Raw genomic sequence first — 18,591 nt, 5'->3', positions numbered from 1 at the left:
GCCTCCTTATTTCTACTATGAGAACGTGGTACTTGCTCAAGTTGGTGTTTGAACCGAAATGTCACGGTACTCATACGATGTAGAGCCAGAATTTGTAGGTTCAAAGTATTTTTGTGCTGCGGCACAAAAAAGGGGCTATATTCATAATCTGCCAATTGAGAACAGATTTCCGCTTATTCCGCTTCCTCCTCGCACCATACATGATGCTTTTCCATTGACAATAAAATGGTGGCCTTCTTGGGATCCAAGAACAAAATTGAACTGTTTACAAATATGTACAGGAAGTGCCAAATTGATAGAAAGGATCTGTAAGGCTTTTGAAGCTTATGACGATAAGCCACCCTCGAGTGTTCAGAAGCATGTTCTTGATGAGTGCCGAAAATGGAATCTGGTATGGGTTGGAAGGAATAAAGTTGTTCTACTTGAACTTGATGAGGTGAAAATGCTTCTAGGTTTCCCTAAAAACCATAAACGAGGAGAAGGATCTGCTAGAGACATGTTCCTCGGTGGTATCAATGTTCTGTCTCTTTTTATAGGATCGGTGATGCAGAGGTTGCCTTCTACTGTCTTGGCATACCTTTGAAAGTAGATGCACAAGAATTAAATAGTGATCAATTGGAGCAATTGATGAGTAGATTTGTCGAATTTGACCTTGTTGTTAGTGGCATCCAGTGTAATAACCTTACCGGAAGAAATAAACATCATCGGGATGAACTTGAAGATTTTTATTGGTGCATTTTCTTACAATGACTGCTACAGTGACTGGCTCTTCTGCTACTTCAAGATAGACACCTCCATATCCCATTCTTCCCGAACCATGGAAAGGTTTAGTTGAAATGTGCTTTCAGTGTGTCCCTTTAGCACAAGGTAATCATTCTTGATGAGTTGCTGATAATGTCACAAGAGAGGGCATTACAAGTTCAATTCTCTAGACTTTCTGGCTTCTTGGACCACTTTCTTTCAAGAATGTGAAATGCTTCATCTTTTTGGCATCACTTTCTTTTTTCAGGCAATTTGCTTCAAGGACCTTCCTCATTTGAGACTGTCCTGTTTGAAAATGTTTTTTCTCCTTTCTTTATCGAAGAATGAAAGAATTTTGTAAAATATTGCCTATTATAGGTTCACAATAGAATCAAATCATAAGACATGAAATTAATGAATATCAAATAAATCAACTACTCTTTTAAATCATTCAAAAATCATAGTACTATGGCAAGTGTCAAAATTATTGACTGATTTAAGGTGTAGGTTGATTCTGGTAAAATAGGGTTTCTCAGGTTAGTCCAGCATATATGTCTCTTTGGGCTTTCATTAACTTGAAAAAATGGTTGTTATGCTCATCTCGTAGAGATACTTCTTGTTTTCAGACTCTCAGGAACATCTTTGGGATGTGTGGTGCTTCATTAAGAGCTTAAGATCGTCTCTTATGTCGTTGTTGCACCATTTAATATTCGAGCCGCCTTTTCAGGTTTTCAACTTGAATCCTCCTTTGGTTTCAAGATGTTATTCAAAATTTACATCTTGAACCCCCCTTTTATCATTTTTCATATCATGCATTAAAGATTTTAAAAACCAATTTTTGCAAATAAAAATCAATCTTGAGAGGCGAAATGAATTCTGAAGATATTCTTTTTTAATTAGATGCCTTCAATCTTGCTTTGCTTGACTTGTATCTGTCTTACTGGGGATTTTTCCATAAGATTCATTCATCTTCAGTATTTCTTGTGCTTCTTGTTGAATATGAATCTTTGAACTAATTGTACTTGACCATTCTTGTAACTTGAGGCTCTATGAGTCGCCTATTTTGATTCAATTTTTTTCTTTTCCCCTCTTTTTTTCCTTGTTTTTCTTTTTTTATTCTTCAAGTATAATATTTCTTGACAGAATCTGAGTTTATTTGGTTTCTCATAACTTTTCCATTCATTTATGCCAAATTCAATGCTCCTCCGAAAAAGATCCTTTTTGTACAACATATGACCCTTCCTTATTAGGTATCCATTTCCCACGTAAATCTTTATGTATAGGCAAGATTTCTTTTAAACTAGATCACCCTCTTGGAACTCTCTTGGATGTACTTCCTTGTTGTGATCTTTCATCATCCGTTTCTGATGCATCTACCCATGGTAAATAGCTTTCAATCTCTTTTCATCAATAAGGTTTAATTGATCAAATCGAACTTGGATCCCTTTAACCTCCTCCAATTTTACCTCCTTCAAGATACAAAGTGGTGGGATCTCAACTTAAATAGGTAAAACTGAACAATAAGGTATTGCCCCAGTGATGTTCGAATAGTATTTTGATATGCGTATAAGGCAAAAGGTAGTTTCTCGTGCCAATCCTTGTAAGTTTCAGTGGTCTTTGTAATGATTCTCTTAACATTCTTATTTGCTCCTTCAACTGCCCCATTCATCTTTGGGCGATATGTCAATGAGTTTGCATGCCTAAATTGTGTACAAAGTTCAGTCGTCTCATACATAGAAAGAGGTATCTCCAGGGGATGAATATTCAAGATTAACTTTCATTTACATGAAAACAATGTAATTAATGCATGATATATTTATTTAAATCAATCCCTTTTTTCTTCTTCGAGTATGCCCCAATCACTCGAAATTATCTTCAATAAATTGATCCATGATGCCTCATCTCTTCTTGCAGAAAGATTCACGAATAATTTGAAAGTTTGGTTCTTTTGAGATCTTTTGATTTCACTGTACAAAAAATGATGGTTTTGTATTTAGAAGGATAAAAGTGTGACTTATGAAGTCATGTATATGGTGGAAGGTAGTATTATAAACCAGTAAACATCTGGATTTGGTCTCTCAAAAATAGGTAGAGACATTTCTTCAGAGTCTCAGATAATTGTAGTGTCAGGATTTGGTTTTGGTAAGGGTTAAGTAATTGGTGGTGGATGGGATATGGAAAATATAATTTTACCACTTGCCAAAGATCTATAACTCTTGAAAAATTAAAAGAATATTTAATCTACTTAATACTCAAGAATTTCAAGATTAAAACTTAATTCCTTGCTCATAACCATAAAAGCAACACAAATTTATTTATTGCATAAAAAGCGGAGAAAGGAACAAAAAACAAGTTCAAACAAGATGCTGAAAATAGAAAGGTACTACAGTGGTAGATATCAACTTCCACTTGTTTATCTATCATGCCTCATTATAATGTTGGGTGTGTAATAAGACTAAGGTTTTTGTCCCCATTTGCCCCCTATTTATTGATCATCTTTTGTGTCCACTTCTTTGAATAAACCCTCAAATGCACAAATCTTTGCCTCTTCCTGATCAGTCTCTATCATTATATATTTCTTCCCCGAGTGGAAATTGGGCTCAATTTTGTATTCAGAATAACTTCCTTTGGTGATGACAGTTTTTTTCTGATTCTGAATGCATCTTGCAGCTGTGATTGGAGTAGTATTCATCAGACTCTTTATTTTGCCCACTGCTTCGCTTGTCCTCAGAAAATCTGATACAAATGTTTGAGGTTTCTTCAAAGTTACATTTTCCCATTCATTATTAAACCTGTGGGCCAGTCTCGAATTACCTCTCTTTTCATTTCTTTCTCATTTTTTAGTATCAGAGAAGTATCGGGAGTTGAATCTGTCATACATACTTCATATTCCTCAATTTTGCCTTTTTTCTTTTCAATATCTTCTGCTATATGATCTTCATTTACCTTGACCCTGTTAACTTTATTTTGGGGTTTAAATCCCAATTGTTTGATCAAAATGGATTGACTGTTAACATCCACTCTTATGATTTTATGAACCAAAAGGTCTTTAACTTGTCGTTTGAAGTTACCACAATTCTCGATGGAGTGTCTTCAGATTCCAGCATGATATTCATAAAAGACTTTCTCATTATACCATATAGGGTAAGGAGGCAACAAAGGCTTAGCTTGACATGGGCCAATAAGATGGGCTTTGAGTAACTCAGGATATAACTTGTTGCATGAAACTGAAGGAAACTTGGGTAGAATTTCCCCTGACATCACTATCACATTACAATTGTTTACTTTGCTTTCTTGAAGACCTTGTGACTGACGATCTAGATGTTTGCTTTGTTTAGCTTTCTTCAATGGCACTGAAATTTCTTCCATGCTTCTCTTCAACTTGATCTTTGTCGCATTTTCTGGGGTCATACCCGATTTTTGGAGATTTATCGAATTTCCACATTCCCTGACAAGTTCTTGGTCATTTGTTTCTATTGTATCAGCTACATCATTCATAATCTCATTCAAATATTTCACAACAAGATCCTCTAAAGGTTTCTCTCCATGGATTACAATATTCACCATGTCCATTAATTTGGTTAATTGTTCCTTTGAATCCTCCTGGAACTTTTTTACTTGATCAGTCATCTCTTGTTGTGTCTCGATAAATTGCTCTTGCAGTTTCTCAATTCTACCAACCCTTGCTAAAATCTCATTCATGGCTATTATCCTTATTTAGGAAGTCCAAGTTAGCTCCATTTTGATTTCAAAAATTCTGTCATGGAATTCTCCATGAATTATTCCAGTTGTCATGATTAAATGCATGAAAAATATTTTGAAATAAAATGTAATTATACAAATATGCAAATGCAAAAATGAAAATATAAATACAAACGTAAAAATGAAAAATGCAAATATAAATATGTGAATGTAACAATAAAAATGCAAATTTGTGCAATACAAAAGCAAACATAAAAGTATAAATGAAAATGTAAAGATGTAAAATGCAAATGCATGTATGAAAAGGTGTTACTCAAGAGTGATCATCTTATAACAGATTTCATTGAACACAAAAGTTTTTATGCATCAAACAAAACTTTACATATGTGGGACAGCTTTCAGTCCTAACTTCAACAAAACTTTACATATAGTGGATAACTTTTCCTCCTAACTTCTCTAAAGCCAAGTTAGTTTCCATTCATGCTCAACAGTTGAATTATCAGTCTGCTTCAATTCCTTGTAAAGTCATCTTGGTTTATCAGCTTATGGGCCATATTGCTTGTCTGGACTGCAGCTTCTTCCCTAAAATTCTCTTTTTTCTTCATCTTCTGTGTCAATTCTCGGAGTTGCTCATTTTCCCTTGAAAGAGAACCATTCTGTACAAGAAGTTCTTGGATAAGATCTTCATATATGTTGTAGTTCTTTTTCAGTTTGGTAACCCCTGTTATCCATTCTTCTGGAGTGTTTCCTATGCCAACTTTTTGAAAGGCTTGACTGATCTTTTGGAAATCTTCATGCATGGTTTCTACTTCTTTGCTCAATTTCTTGTTTTGGTCCTTCAAGTCCTTCAAATAACATGCTTGAGCTTCAAAAAAACCTCCTTTATTCTGAATGCCCCAACTGACGTTCTTACCGTAGACTGCTTTTGGTATCAATCTGGAAGGATCTTTGTGTAATACTTTTGGTATTAATATAACAGGATCTATGTGTGCATTGCTCGCTTCTATCCTCGAAATTTCCTCAGGATGTTTTTCCTTGGCTGCGTCATATTTTGTTTGATCATAGAACTTTTTGTCCATTTACGATTTCTTTCCAATTTGATGAACAATCTTTTAAGTCAACACCTTTTGATTATGCTATGATCATGCAATGCAAGCATAATAAACCAATATAAACAAATTAGAGCAAAACAAAATGTATGAAAAATAAAAATGAGAAAGGAAAAAATAAATTGGTTAGTACCAATTAAAAGAAAAAAAATCCTATCTATCAAGGTATAACTCCTAACCTCATGCTTTCTAGTTCCATGCTTTGTTTGGAAAAATTAACCTAACTGTATGGTTTCTAGTTCGCATGCATTTATTCAGAAAATAAAATAAATTAAAAGCTAGAGTTTATTTCTCCTTTGTGTACACCTACGGACATGGCTTCAGTATTATCTTAAATTAGGAGGAATTTCTAGGGTTTATTATATGTTGGGTTTCAGTTCTAGGAGTAAAGGTACTCGAATTGTCCTTGTTGGTGCCCCCTTAGGCTGCCAAACCCTCAATCCTAGTCCATCACAGACTTAAGCGGATCGAGTTTAATTTGAGGGGACACATTTCCCTATGCCTGATACGGAGAATAAATTCTCACGAAGATATAGAGCATATAAACCCCGAAAACTACTTGCTAGGTCTGAAACGGAGAATAAATTCTCACGAAGATGTCGCTTTCACTCCCACTTAAAAGGGACAAGCTTAATTATAAAGCTTATGTTATGCAATGCATGTGTTGTGTGTGAGGAGAAATATTCAAACATTTGAAAAACAAATAAAAATGAAATTTAATAACTGAAAATAAAGTAAAAACAATTAATAAAAATAATATAATAATAAGTATATATAATTTTGAAAAGAAAGAATTATGAATTAAATATATAAATTTTTAATTTCTAATTAATAGAGACAATTTATAATTCATTTAAAAGCTTGATCAGTCCCCAACGGAGTCGCCAAGCTGCCGTAACCGGTTTTCGCCTGGGCACAAATTTTTTACTTGGTGGAAAAACTAAAATGAATAAATAAATAATTTTGATTAAAAATGTTTTGGGAGTCGCCATCGACCTTTTTGGGTTAGGTAAGTTGAATACCTAAAAATTATCTTTTAAAGAGTTTTTAAGAAAACATCAATTAAAAAATAAAATGGTCTGCGTTTAACCAAAAATTCACTCTTTTTAATAATAAAAAGGGATTCGTGGTCGATTACGTTTGGGGAAGGATTAGCACCCCACAACGCCCAAAATTGGTACTCATTAATTATAAATTGTCTCTATTATTGGAAATTTAAAAATTTAAAAATATATTTAATTTATAATCTTGTTATTTCAAATTTATTAATATAATTTTAAAAAAATATATTAATAATATATTTATTTACTTAGAAATATTAGAAAAAGACTTCTAGGTGTTTTAAGACAGCCCATTTCTTAATATTAAAAAATAAATAAATATTAATAAAACATTTCTCTAAATATAATTAAAATAAATTAATATATATAATTTATAAAAATAGGATATTTATTTATTTAAGAATATCAGAAAAGGACTTCTAGGTGCTTTAAGACAGCCCATTTCTTAATATTAATATTAAATAAATATTATGAAATTATTATATGGTATTTCATATAAATATTAGTGAATAAAATATAAATAATAACAAATAAATAAATAAAGTACTAATTTAAACATATCAAAAGTAATAATAAAAACAAAATAAAATTGCAAATAAATAATGATAAAAGAAATTAAAATTATAAACATTAAATTGCAAAGTATAAAAAAATTATTGAACTATTAGGGATTAAAATATATAAAATATATAAATTAATGGCTTAATTCAATTTATTATAAAAATATAATTACTAATAATGTAATTATCTCTTAATTATTAATAGGTGATTAAAATGTAAAATATAAAATCTAAAGGCCTTAACTTGAAATATCATAGAATTTTAATACTAACAGTGTAATAATTAATTAATCGGGATTAAAATAAAATTAATTAAAATTATGATGTACTAAAATGGATATTTATTCTAAATATATATAAGTATATGGGTAAGGACTATAAATAAATAAAATAAAATTTACGAAACCAAATTAAAAAGATCAAAAATTGTTCTCTGTGACTAAATTGCAAACTTACAGAAATACATGTATTGCAGGAAGGGTTTGCTCCTTAGTGAAATTACGCACATACCTCTCCCAAAACGGCGTCGTTTGGTAAAGGGTATAAATACCCTAAAAACCGGTCATCTTAGGCCATTGCTTTCATTTTTTTCTTTCTTCTTCTCTCTCTAACTGAGAGAGAAAATACCTTCTCTCTAAAACGGAGAGGGGACCACCGGCCAACAGCCGTGATCCGGTACCGACCACCATCTCCTGCCACCGTGAGCGGTGGCCGGAACTCCTAAATTATCCCAAAATGTAGATCTCGTCTTCCTAAAGACGAATCTGACCTCTTTTTCCCTTAAACATCCCCGAAATTACCTATATCTACAGAAATACCCACGGTATTTCGGTTGTTTTTGGCTGTGCGTGGAAGTTCTGATGGCCGTGCTCCTCTTGGTAAGTGCTTCTCTTCTTCTGGTTTATGTTTCTGTTTATTTCTCGATGGTTGCTGGTCTCTATTTTTTTTGTTTCTCGCTGTTGGTTTTTTTTCTCTTGGTTGCTCACGGGTTCTTTTTTTTTCTTTTTTTTTCTTGCAGAGGATGGTGGCTTTTATAGCCACCATCGGTAATGGCTTCGGACCGGTCCCAAGGAGGTGGCCTAGGTGAGTCACCATAGCTATGGTGGTGACTCACCATAGAGCTTGGCGTGGGCGGCTGTCATAGTGGCAGCAAAGCTTCTGGAGTCTTCTGGCGAGGGCGGTGGCAGCTGGAACGTCAGTGGACAGGTGGTGGTAGCAGAATCGTCAGCTGCGTGGTGGCAGTAGGCTCAAACATCTGGCAGAGGCGGCTGGAATCTTGAGGTAGGGTTTAAAAACCCTAGTTGTATCACGTTGGACCTCCTGTGGATCATTGGATCTCTCAGATCCAACGGCTGAGAGATGCGGCGACTGTAAGCTTGAAGAAACCCTAGGTGCATTAGGGTTTTGTCTTGGGCCAGTTATGATAGGCCTGGTTTGTAAACGTTGGGCCACCAGATTTGTAAATGTATTTGGGCATGTATTTTATTTAATAATAATATATAATATATATGATATTAATAATAATAAGAATTTTACTAATAATAAAAGTAAAATGAAAAATTATTGTCTACATGTATGCTAGTTATACGAAATATTGTTTAGCATGCTACTTGACGGAAACTTGACTTATCAATTCAGTTTTTATGATTTTATGTATTTTATATGATAAATCGTATTTTGATATTATAATGGTTTACTCATGTTTTTGAAATACCTTACTTTATTATGCCTCACTAAGTGTATGCTTAGCGTGTGATAATTTTCACGCGTAAGTAATAGTGTACGATCGGAGTGAGGGGTGTAGCTGACATTTGTCAAGGATTGTCTCATCAGTAACAGTATGACATCTCTAGATGTTTATTTTGATATTACTAGTTGGCATGTATTTAGACATATGGTGATACTCTGATAAGATACTTGGTATTTAGTTGTAGTATTATATTATGTTCGAACTTAAACTATTGTTTGATGGATTTTAACATTATATATATATATATGTGTATGTATTTGAAGAATGTTTTATAAACTATATTATTAAGTTGTTTTATTTAAAGAAACAAAATTTTACCGGTTTCCAAATACAAAAATATTTTAAAAGTTATGTGACATCTGTGACTCGTGTATGGGACGTGTGCGGGAAATGGGTATTACAGTAAGGATAGAAGACTATCAAATAAGTTTAATCTCAATAGGTCTTTATGTGCTTAGCCTATGAGTAGCCTCCTTTACTGTACGACTTAGACTAGAAAATTAAGAAAATAAAATTAGAATTCTCTTTACCAAAATATATGTTTTTTTACGTGGTATTAGATTAGGTTTTTGATCTAGAAACCTATCTCGATGAATCTTTCTTATTAGAAATCAATTTTGGATCTAACCTAAATCCCTCTCAAAACATTATCATTTACCACAAGCTTGAAAGCAATAATAGCAAACTTTTCAGCAAAAAACAGGTCGAGGGATTTGAGAGGTAGTTTTTCTCTTAAGGGTTCATCTTGACAGATTGTTTTTTTTATCAGGAGGCAATCCATATTCACCACACCAATTGTTGATGTGAGAAATGAGGTGTTTATGGTTTTTGGCAGTCCACCCCACCCTTCTGGTTTGAGTAGAGTGTCGTAGACAATGACTGGTGGAAAGGAAAAAGAGAATAGACGAGATGAAGAAGATAATAGAAAGAGTGAGAGAGTGTCCCTCCCTTTTCTCCAACTTTACATCATGATTTATGTACATGTCTTTAGTGTTGTTGTCAAGCCTAGAATGATAATAACTATTTGTAAGCTGACATAATAAATAAATTTGATTGTCATATAATAGATTTAACTAGTAGATCACGTAAACATATCATTGATCATGTCAAGAGACTATAGTTGACCAAAGAATACAAAACTCCAAAAGCTTCAAGGAACTACGAAGGTTTCAACATTTCGATAGACGAAAGAATAACATGCGACTTGCAAAGGTCTGAAGGAGATACAACAAGATTCATAGATTTTATAATCTAATACAAATAAAAAATAGTTTTATTCGAATTCTAATTATAAAACATATAAATATTTTTAATATATTTTTAAATAATAAACAAAGGTTTAGATTCTACTTGATCAAAGCTTGGATATAACATAAACACACGAGTGTGTATATAATGTTTTGGACTTAATCTGACCAAAGAATATTCAAAGTACAATGGAACTATCGATCAAAGCCTGCAAGAAGGAGTAATGCAAGTGTAGGGGATTGGATGAATTCTAACGAGAACCCAACTTTCAGCGAAAATTATGTCAATTTCACTTTCACTCTTTTTGACTAAAATCTTTGCATTTCCAGTAATTATTCATGCACCCTCATCCCTCAAAGAAAAGGAATCATCAAATATAGCTTTTAGCAACCTGATACTGCTTCTTTAACTCTTCAATATCATCTTCTTAGAAGATCAATCATGTTTCTGCAGCGTTCAAGATCATTCCTCATGATGTGCAAACTCAAAAATGGAGGTATAAATGTACAGTAAGCTTGGTAAATATGCTAACAGAAGTGCACAGAGTGCAGAACCAATGACTTATGACTCAATTTTCAGTATTGTTATTCATGGTAGAATCAACCAACCGGTTCTTCAATTGAGAGGTAGAGGCCGTGACTCCAAAAATAGCCTTACTGTTGAGTGGATTTCAGAAGGTTCTGCCATTGCATCACCGCCGGGGATGAAACAAACTCCGAGTTCATCAACTGACATTAGATGTTTTTCTGTGAAAGGGTTTCTCCACGTGAACGTGTTCATACCTGTTGCGATAAACATCGGCTTGCTGTAGTCCCAAGCTCGTACAACGCAAGTTAGCAAATTGTCACTTATCCCCCCTGCAATCTGCAATTGCAGGTATTTAAAGCAGTGTTTACAATCCCATAAGATGCATGTGAAATATTCCTTGTTACTACTAAGTATAAGCTAGTGCTTGAATGACAATATAAAGGACATAAAGGAATCAAATAAGTAGCATCTCTCCACAGCTAAATAGGGTACATACTTTCAGTCATCCTTTCCACATTCCCTATGTTAATTTCATTAAAATGTAATGCAGGAACAAAAAATATTTCGGAAATTGGCAAAATCATGTTACCTTGGCGAGTGTGTTAGCGGACAATGGGGCAATGACTATGAGATCAGCCCATCGACTAAGCTCAATGTGAAGCACCTTGTCACCTACTTTTTCCCAGCAGGACCATTCGTACTCATCTGTGTAAAGGTCTACATTCTTAGGAAGTGAAGCTATGTCGATGAAACGCAACGAGGCGGGTGTGGCAACTGCTTTTACTTCGGCCCAATCGGAGAAGCATTCACAAATTTTCGCAAACTTAATGGCAGCCACACTTCCGCAGGCAGCAAGTAATATCCGGGGTTTTCTCAGTGCAGGGTTGATAGGTGCTTTTCCATTCTGTGTATATTGAGGTCCAGGGTGTTCCATAACCTACACCAGAAAGTGCCATCGCATTCTTAGAAACTCTTCAATTGCATGAAAGTAGACCTACCAATGAATCAATCTACTTGTGTCGATAAATATGCAAAAGAAAATGAAGTCAACTGAAATATAAATCTACCATTGCACGAATAAAAACCCTGCAATTCCCATAAACAATCACAACCTTCTTGAATTACTGGAAGCCAATAGGTTGTGCTTTTGATAAATATATGATTCATAGACTGATTTTTATGTTGACATTTGAAAATAGCACCCAAAAAAATCGATCTTGAGAACTAAAAAACCATCTCCACCCCCATTTTTGGCTCCATAATAAATCTTGTTAATTGATATATGGTTACATTGATATTTTGGTCAAATCTACGAGCATTTCTCCCTATTCAATGCCAGAGGATCGAAGAAATTTACAAGTAATCAAATTTTCAAGACTCTTTCTAGTTAAACCTACAAGTTATGAAAATCCCAGAAAAAAAGAAAGTGAAACCCACCCATTGAATCATGAGTTAAATAACCCCAAAACCCATTCCCACAAGAATCGTCAAAGTTGCATTATCTTGAGTCGAGACTTAAAACCCATTTCGGAAATTCCATGAAACGAAACGATTATACTTGACGAAGACCAAGCTAAAATAGAAAGTACCCAAGGGATGCTAGCTTTAATTTTCTTTACGTAGAAAAAAAGAGATTGGTCACCTGGAGAATCTAAGATGAACAAAGAAAAAAACAGGATCTGCGCTCTGGTGTTTCAGAATCTTTAGCGACGCCAAACAAAAAGAAATGAAGAAATCAGCTAAGTGTAGGCTGGCAAAGAAGCGCGAGAGTGGACCTTTAAAAAATGGTGTATCATTTGCCATATGGGTTTTCTCACTTCTTCATTTTCCCTCAAAGAAAAACATTGCGTTTTCCATGGTTGCCCGCCTCTTTTTAGTCTTCTCACGTGTTGATAGTCTTGGACTTATCACGATTAAAACCCATAAATTTACTTTCCTACGTAGGTTCAATTAAATGACCCATTGATATAATTTAGACATGACTAGAAAGAGTATGATTTTTTTTAAAATTTTAAATTTAATCAATTATATTTATGAAATATGTACGTTTTATCAATAATTAATAAAATTATAAATACATAATATCTTATAATCAATCTAATTATTAAAAAGTTGGAATAAATTTTTTCTTTCACTTTTATATGCCCCTATTATGTCTCTCCATTAATTTTATGACACGTGGATAAGGACTTTTGCTAACAGAGGTTTCCGTTTATTTTATGTTACTCAATTGTAGTTTACTTATTCACTCAAATCATTTGACACTATTGTTTTTGTTTTCTTTTCCTTTGTTAGAGTACACAAATGATTCATTATTATAAGATATTATTTTATTGAGTTGTTAATTTTAAAAGTTATAAAATAGTCATTTAATTATAAGATATTATTTTGTTGAGTCCTTAGACTATTAAAAATTATAAAATGGTCATCCAACTATTTGTTATATTTTAAACTCATGATTTTTTGTTAAAAAATTAATGGTTGTCTGAGCTAGATGTTAACATGTGGACTGAAATATGATAGTCGTTTGAGATTATGAGACCAAATTTTATCATATTTTAATCAACAAGCTAACATCTAATATAGACTGTCATTAAATTTTTACCCAAAAATGACAAGTCTAGAATATAATGAATAGTTGAAAGATAATTTTATAATTTTTAATAGTCGAGTGACTCAACAAAATGGCATCTTATAATCGAATGATTATTTTATAACTTTTAATAATTAATGAATTCAATAAAACAATGTAATATAATCAATTGATCATTTGTGTATTTTTATTGCTCGTCTTTTCTCTTGTCCAGCACGAAAGCAACCCTGAAATAGAGAAAAGTATGAGTAGCAATCAATGGAGGTAATTTTATTAATCATATCAATGTCAAAGTAATACCAAGATTTTCTTTTCCTGACCTCTAATTTCATAATTCTATCAATTCTAACTTATTCAATTTCTAGGTTTTTCACCTTCAAGTTAAAATAACGAGTTTTATTTTCATTTCCATTTCTCTTTTTTTTTTTAGCCTTTTGAACTTTTTTCATCGTTTCAAATTTGAAGCATTGGTTTTGTGATACGAGTACTGAATCAGAATTGGACATGTAATTTTTTCAAGTTATACATTAAATTTTTTGAGAGGCTGCTATGTGTTTGCTGAAATGTCTAAGTGAATTATTTGACTTATTCTGAAAATTCTGGTTTTGTAATTTCAATTTTTTATTAAAATTTTAGGAAATAAAGAAAACTAAATTATGATCTGAATGGGATTGGAAAGAAGAAATGAAGCTCTAGTCATGCTTTTGGCTCACACCCTTCTTCGTTGCCAATGGAAATGATGAAGATAACATGTAAAGTTATGTTTGGTTTTGATCCTTTCGAAAGCTCTAAGATAGAAACTCAAGATTTAGCAAAAGAATTACAGTGCTGTTGGGAAAAAATTATTTGATAGATAACAATAGGGGTGTGTATTATTGGATATTGTAAATTATTCGATCTAAAATTTTAGATATTCAAAAATTTGGATAAAATTATTTGATAGATAACAATAGAGGTGTGTATTATTGGATACGTACATTATCCGATCTAAAATTTTAGATATTCAAAAATTTGGATAAAAAATATTTGATAGATAACAATAGAGGTGTGTATTATTGGATATCGTACATTATCTGATCTAAAATTTTAGATAATCAAAAATTTGGATCACTAAAATTACGATTTATGTTCGATCTGAAAAAAAAATCAGATATCTATTTTTTCGAATATCTGAATTTGCAGATCGTATATTCAAATATATGAATCTGAATCCAAACATAAAATTTAATTTACAAAAAATTAAATATATGGATGTTTCCTCGTTTTCCTATTGCATGTTTGTTTATTTAACATACATTATGATATTGGATGCCCAAACTGTCATTTCCTGTTTATTTTACTTTCAAAATGTATTGTTGTTACTTAACACTACTGGAAAGTAAAATACTGTAAATCTGTAAACAACGAGTAAACGATAAATTTTAATTATTTTCTTATTTAATCAAAACCTGCTACAATACAAAAGCAGCATCTCTTTCTTCTTTTCATTTTAGCTATTATTAATTATTTATGAACCTTATGTTGCGGAAGACGGCTATCGGATAGATCAAAATCGCAATTGATAATTTGAGAAAATAAAAATGAAGATGAAAGATACACAAAATTTACGTGGAAAACCCCTAAATAATACAGGGTAAAAACCACGGACAACGGTAGAAGAATTTCACTATGAGAAAATAAGAATTACAACTTCTCTCGATCTACCAAGGAGAAAACAATGATAATTCTCTCTTGATAAATAGGAGAAAACAACTCTCAAGAAACTCTCTAAATTCTCTCTAGTATTGGAAGAAAACTAGAATGCTTTGGGATGATTTTGAATCTAAATGAGCTAGGGTATTTATAGTTGAAACTTAATGACTAATCTTGTAAATATCCTAAAGTCTAATGGCTAAATTTTGTGATTTTACCACTTCAAAATTCAACATTTCCTGCACCTAATTTTTGACAATTAATTTTGTTACTTTCGGTGGATTTGTTTTCCACATTTTCGGTGGATTGTTAACAATCTCCCACTTGAAGATTTGATTGGAACAATCACATCTTCACACCATTCTTTCTACCTTGTACCTTTATGTTGCTTACGTCTCTGACAGGCCACAAGAGGATCGATACCAAGTAAATTTATCGGCATTTATCGCCTTCGTCATGAAATCTGCTATGTTGTCTTTGGTATGGATCTTCTGCATATCTACCGTCCATTCTTCCACCTTTTCACAAATGAAATGATATTGAACTCGTATGTGCTTTGTCCTTGAATGAAATGCTGGATTCCTTGCTAGATGCAAGGCGCTTTGACTGTCACAAAACATAGAGACATACTCTTGATTGTGCCCAAGCTCCTCCAATAGCATATTCAACCAAATTGCTTCTTTACTGGCTTGTGTAGCTGCTACATATTCTGCTTAAGTTATGGATGTAGCCACAACTGACTACAATTTTGAAACCCAGCTTACAGCTCCACCAGCAACTTTGAACACATATCCTGTAGTATATTTGCTTTTATCCAAATCCCCTGCATAGTCAGAATCGACATACCCATTTATAAGTAAGTTTGATCCTCCGTAACATAATGCAATATTTGAGGTCCTTTTAATATATCTAAAGATCCTCTTTACTGTATTCCAATGCTCTTTGTCTGGATTCGCCATGTACCGACTAACCACTCTCACTGCTTGTGCAATGTCTGGTCTTGTGCATATCATAGAGAACATTAAACTTCCCTAGCCAGTTGAATCATGACAAGATCTTCTTCAAGTAATTCTTTTGTGAAAGCCAAATCTTCCTATTACTTCTATCTTGGTGAATTTGCATCCCTAGAATCTTGTTTGCTGATCCCAAATCCTTCATTTCAAATTCCCTAGCCAGTTGTGCCTTCAATTCTTCAATATGATCTTTGTTGGGTCCTGCAACCAACATGTCATCCACATACAACAGCAATATAACAAAATCGTTATCACCAGACCTCTTGAAATAAGCATAAGGGTCTGCATTAAGTCTGTTGTATCCAAGGCACATAATGAAGGAATCAAATCTCTTATACCAACACCTCGGTGCCTGCTTTAGACCGTACATAGATTTGTTCAACCTGCAAACCAAGTTCTTCTTTTCTTTTTCTTTAAAACCTTCAGGCTGGAGCATGTAAATCTCTTCTTCAAGATTTCCATGAAGAAAATTTGTTTTAACATCTAACTGCTCTAGATGTAAGTTCAATGTAGCACACATTTCCAAGACTACTCGAACTGTTGTTAGTCGAACCACAGGAGAAAAAATTTCATTGAAATCAATACCTTCTTTTTGAGCATATCCTTTGACCACCAGTCTTGCACGATACCTCTCCACTTGATCGTCACCATTTCGCTTGATTTTGAAGACCCATTTGTTACCAATTGGCTTCCTTCCTTGTGGTAGTTGCACAAGGTCGCATTTATTATTTTTATGAAGGGCTTCGATTTCTTCTTGCATCGCCATCATCCACAGTGAAACATCTGAGCTGTTTATTGCCTCCTGGTATATTGATAGCTCACCGTCCTCTGTTAAAAGGCAGTATGCAACATTTCCTTCTATAACATAATCTGAGTGCCAATTGGGACGTCTTCTCACATGATCTGATTGACGAGTTGTTAGAGCTTCAGAACTCTCTGGTTCTTGTTCATCATGTTTTGGTTCTGCTTCAGAAGAATCTCCTTGTTCAACCTCTTTTTCCACATGTATCTGTGTAGTCTCTGACTTTTCAGCGCTATCATCATCTTCTTTTCTTTGTAGCTTATCTTCTACAAAGATAACATCCCTGTTGATGACTACTTTGTGGGCAGTGGAATCCCACAAGCGATACCCCTTGACTCCATCAGCATACCCCAAGAATTTGCATTTCCTGGATTTTGGATCCATCTTTGAGATTTCTTGGGAGTTGTACATCATGTACACAATACTTCCAAATATATTGAGGTTTGAATAATCAGCTGGTTTACCAGTTCACATCTCCATTGATGTCTTCAGCTCTATTGTAGTTGATGGAACTCGATTCACCAAATAATAAGCATTATTGACTACTTCTGCCCATAATGATTTTTCTAGGCCTGCATCCCTTAACATTGCTCTTGTTCTTTCTAACAAAGTTCTGTTCATCTGTTCCACCACTCCATTTTGTTGAGGAGTGTTCGCCACTGTGAACTGTCTTTTGATGCCTTCTTTCCTGCAAAAGTCATCAAATTTTTCGCTTGTGTATTCTCCTCCATTATCTGTTCTGAAACACTTGATCTTATGTTCAGAATCAAGTTCCACCCGCGCCTTTAAGTTTTTGAAAGTTGAAAACACGTCTGACTTCTTCTTAATAGGGTACACCCAACATCTCCTGGAGTAGTCATCAATAAATGAGACAAAGTATTTTGCTCCACCTAGGGATGTAATTGGTGCTTGCCATACGTCAGAGTGAACCAATTCTAGAACACTTTTGCCTCTAGAATTTGATTTGTTGAATTTCAACCGGTGCTGCTTACTTGTTATGCACTGGTCACACAAAGAAAGTGTTACCTTTGTTAAGCCTGGAAGTAGGTTTTGCTCCACAAGGACTTTCATTCCTTGTTCTAACATGTGTCCAAGTTTCTGATGCCATAGCATTGCAGAATCTGAACTACATGAGGCAACAGAGGATTCTGCTTTTAGCAAAGTCTTTCCCTTCAGCATATACAAGTTTGCTGCTATCTTTTTGCCTTTCAGCACCACAAGCGCTCCACGAAACACCTTCATAATTCCATTCTATGTTTCAATCTTGCTTGCATTATTATCCAACAATCCGTAGGATAATAAATTTTTCTTCAGGCCTTTCACGTGTCGCATATCTCGAACAACTTTAATTGTTCCATCATATATCTTTAATTTGATGGTTCCAACGCCAATGATCTCTAAGGCATGATCATTGCAACTATACACAGATCCTCTTGAGACAGGTTCATAATGATGAAACCATTCTCTTCTTGAGTTCATGTGATACGTTGCTCCCGAATCAATGAGCCATATATCTGCATATCTCTTTCTGCCTTCCACGGTGGTTGACGCTTCACAACATAGAGCATCTCCATCATCTGAAGTGTTTGCGGTATTGCCTTGTGGATTGAAGTTTTTATTTAGACTCCAACAATCCTTCTTCAAGTGACCCTTCTTTCCACAGTTGTAGCACTTTAAATTCTTCTTGCTTCTCGACTTCGATCTACCATGTTTGTGACTGCTGCTTTGGCCACGTTCTGTTGATCTCTCTCTCATCGTTGTCAACGCTTCTGCTTGTTGCAAATTTACTTGT

At 33.8% G+C, this 18,591-nt stretch overlaps 1 protein-coding gene across 1 annotated transcript; it reads right to left on the bottom strand.

Annotated features, from left to right (window-relative positions):
• Positions 1–10,554: 10,554 nt before the first annotated feature.
• LOC120182898 (probable phosphopantothenoylcysteine decarboxylase) lies at positions 10,555–12,499 on the bottom strand. The gene is made up of 3 exons (XM_039187735.1): positions 12,342–12,499; positions 11,289–11,636; positions 10,555–11,035 (listed from the first exon to the last, which is right to left on the bottom strand). Exons 2-3 carry the CDS (start codon positions 11,631–11,633, stop codon positions 10,787–10,789), a joined length of 594 nt encoding a protein of 197 aa, XP_039043666.1. The 5' UTR covers positions 11,634–11,636; positions 12,342–12,499; the 3' UTR covers positions 10,555–10,786.
• Positions 12,500–18,591: the final 6,092 nt, after the last annotated feature.

Source organism: Hibiscus syriacus, unplaced genomic scaffold (genome assembly GCF_006381635.1).
Source record: "Hibiscus syriacus cultivar Baekdansim isolate YM2019G1 unplaced genomic scaffold, ASM638163v2 tig00003725_pilon, whole genome shotgun sequence".
NCBI classification, from domain to species: domain Eukaryota; kingdom Viridiplantae; phylum Streptophyta; class Magnoliopsida; order Malvales; family Malvaceae; genus Hibiscus; species Hibiscus syriacus.
The sequence above is the reverse complement of the archived record's forward strand: the minus strand, read 5'-3'. Positions and strand labels throughout refer to the sequence as shown.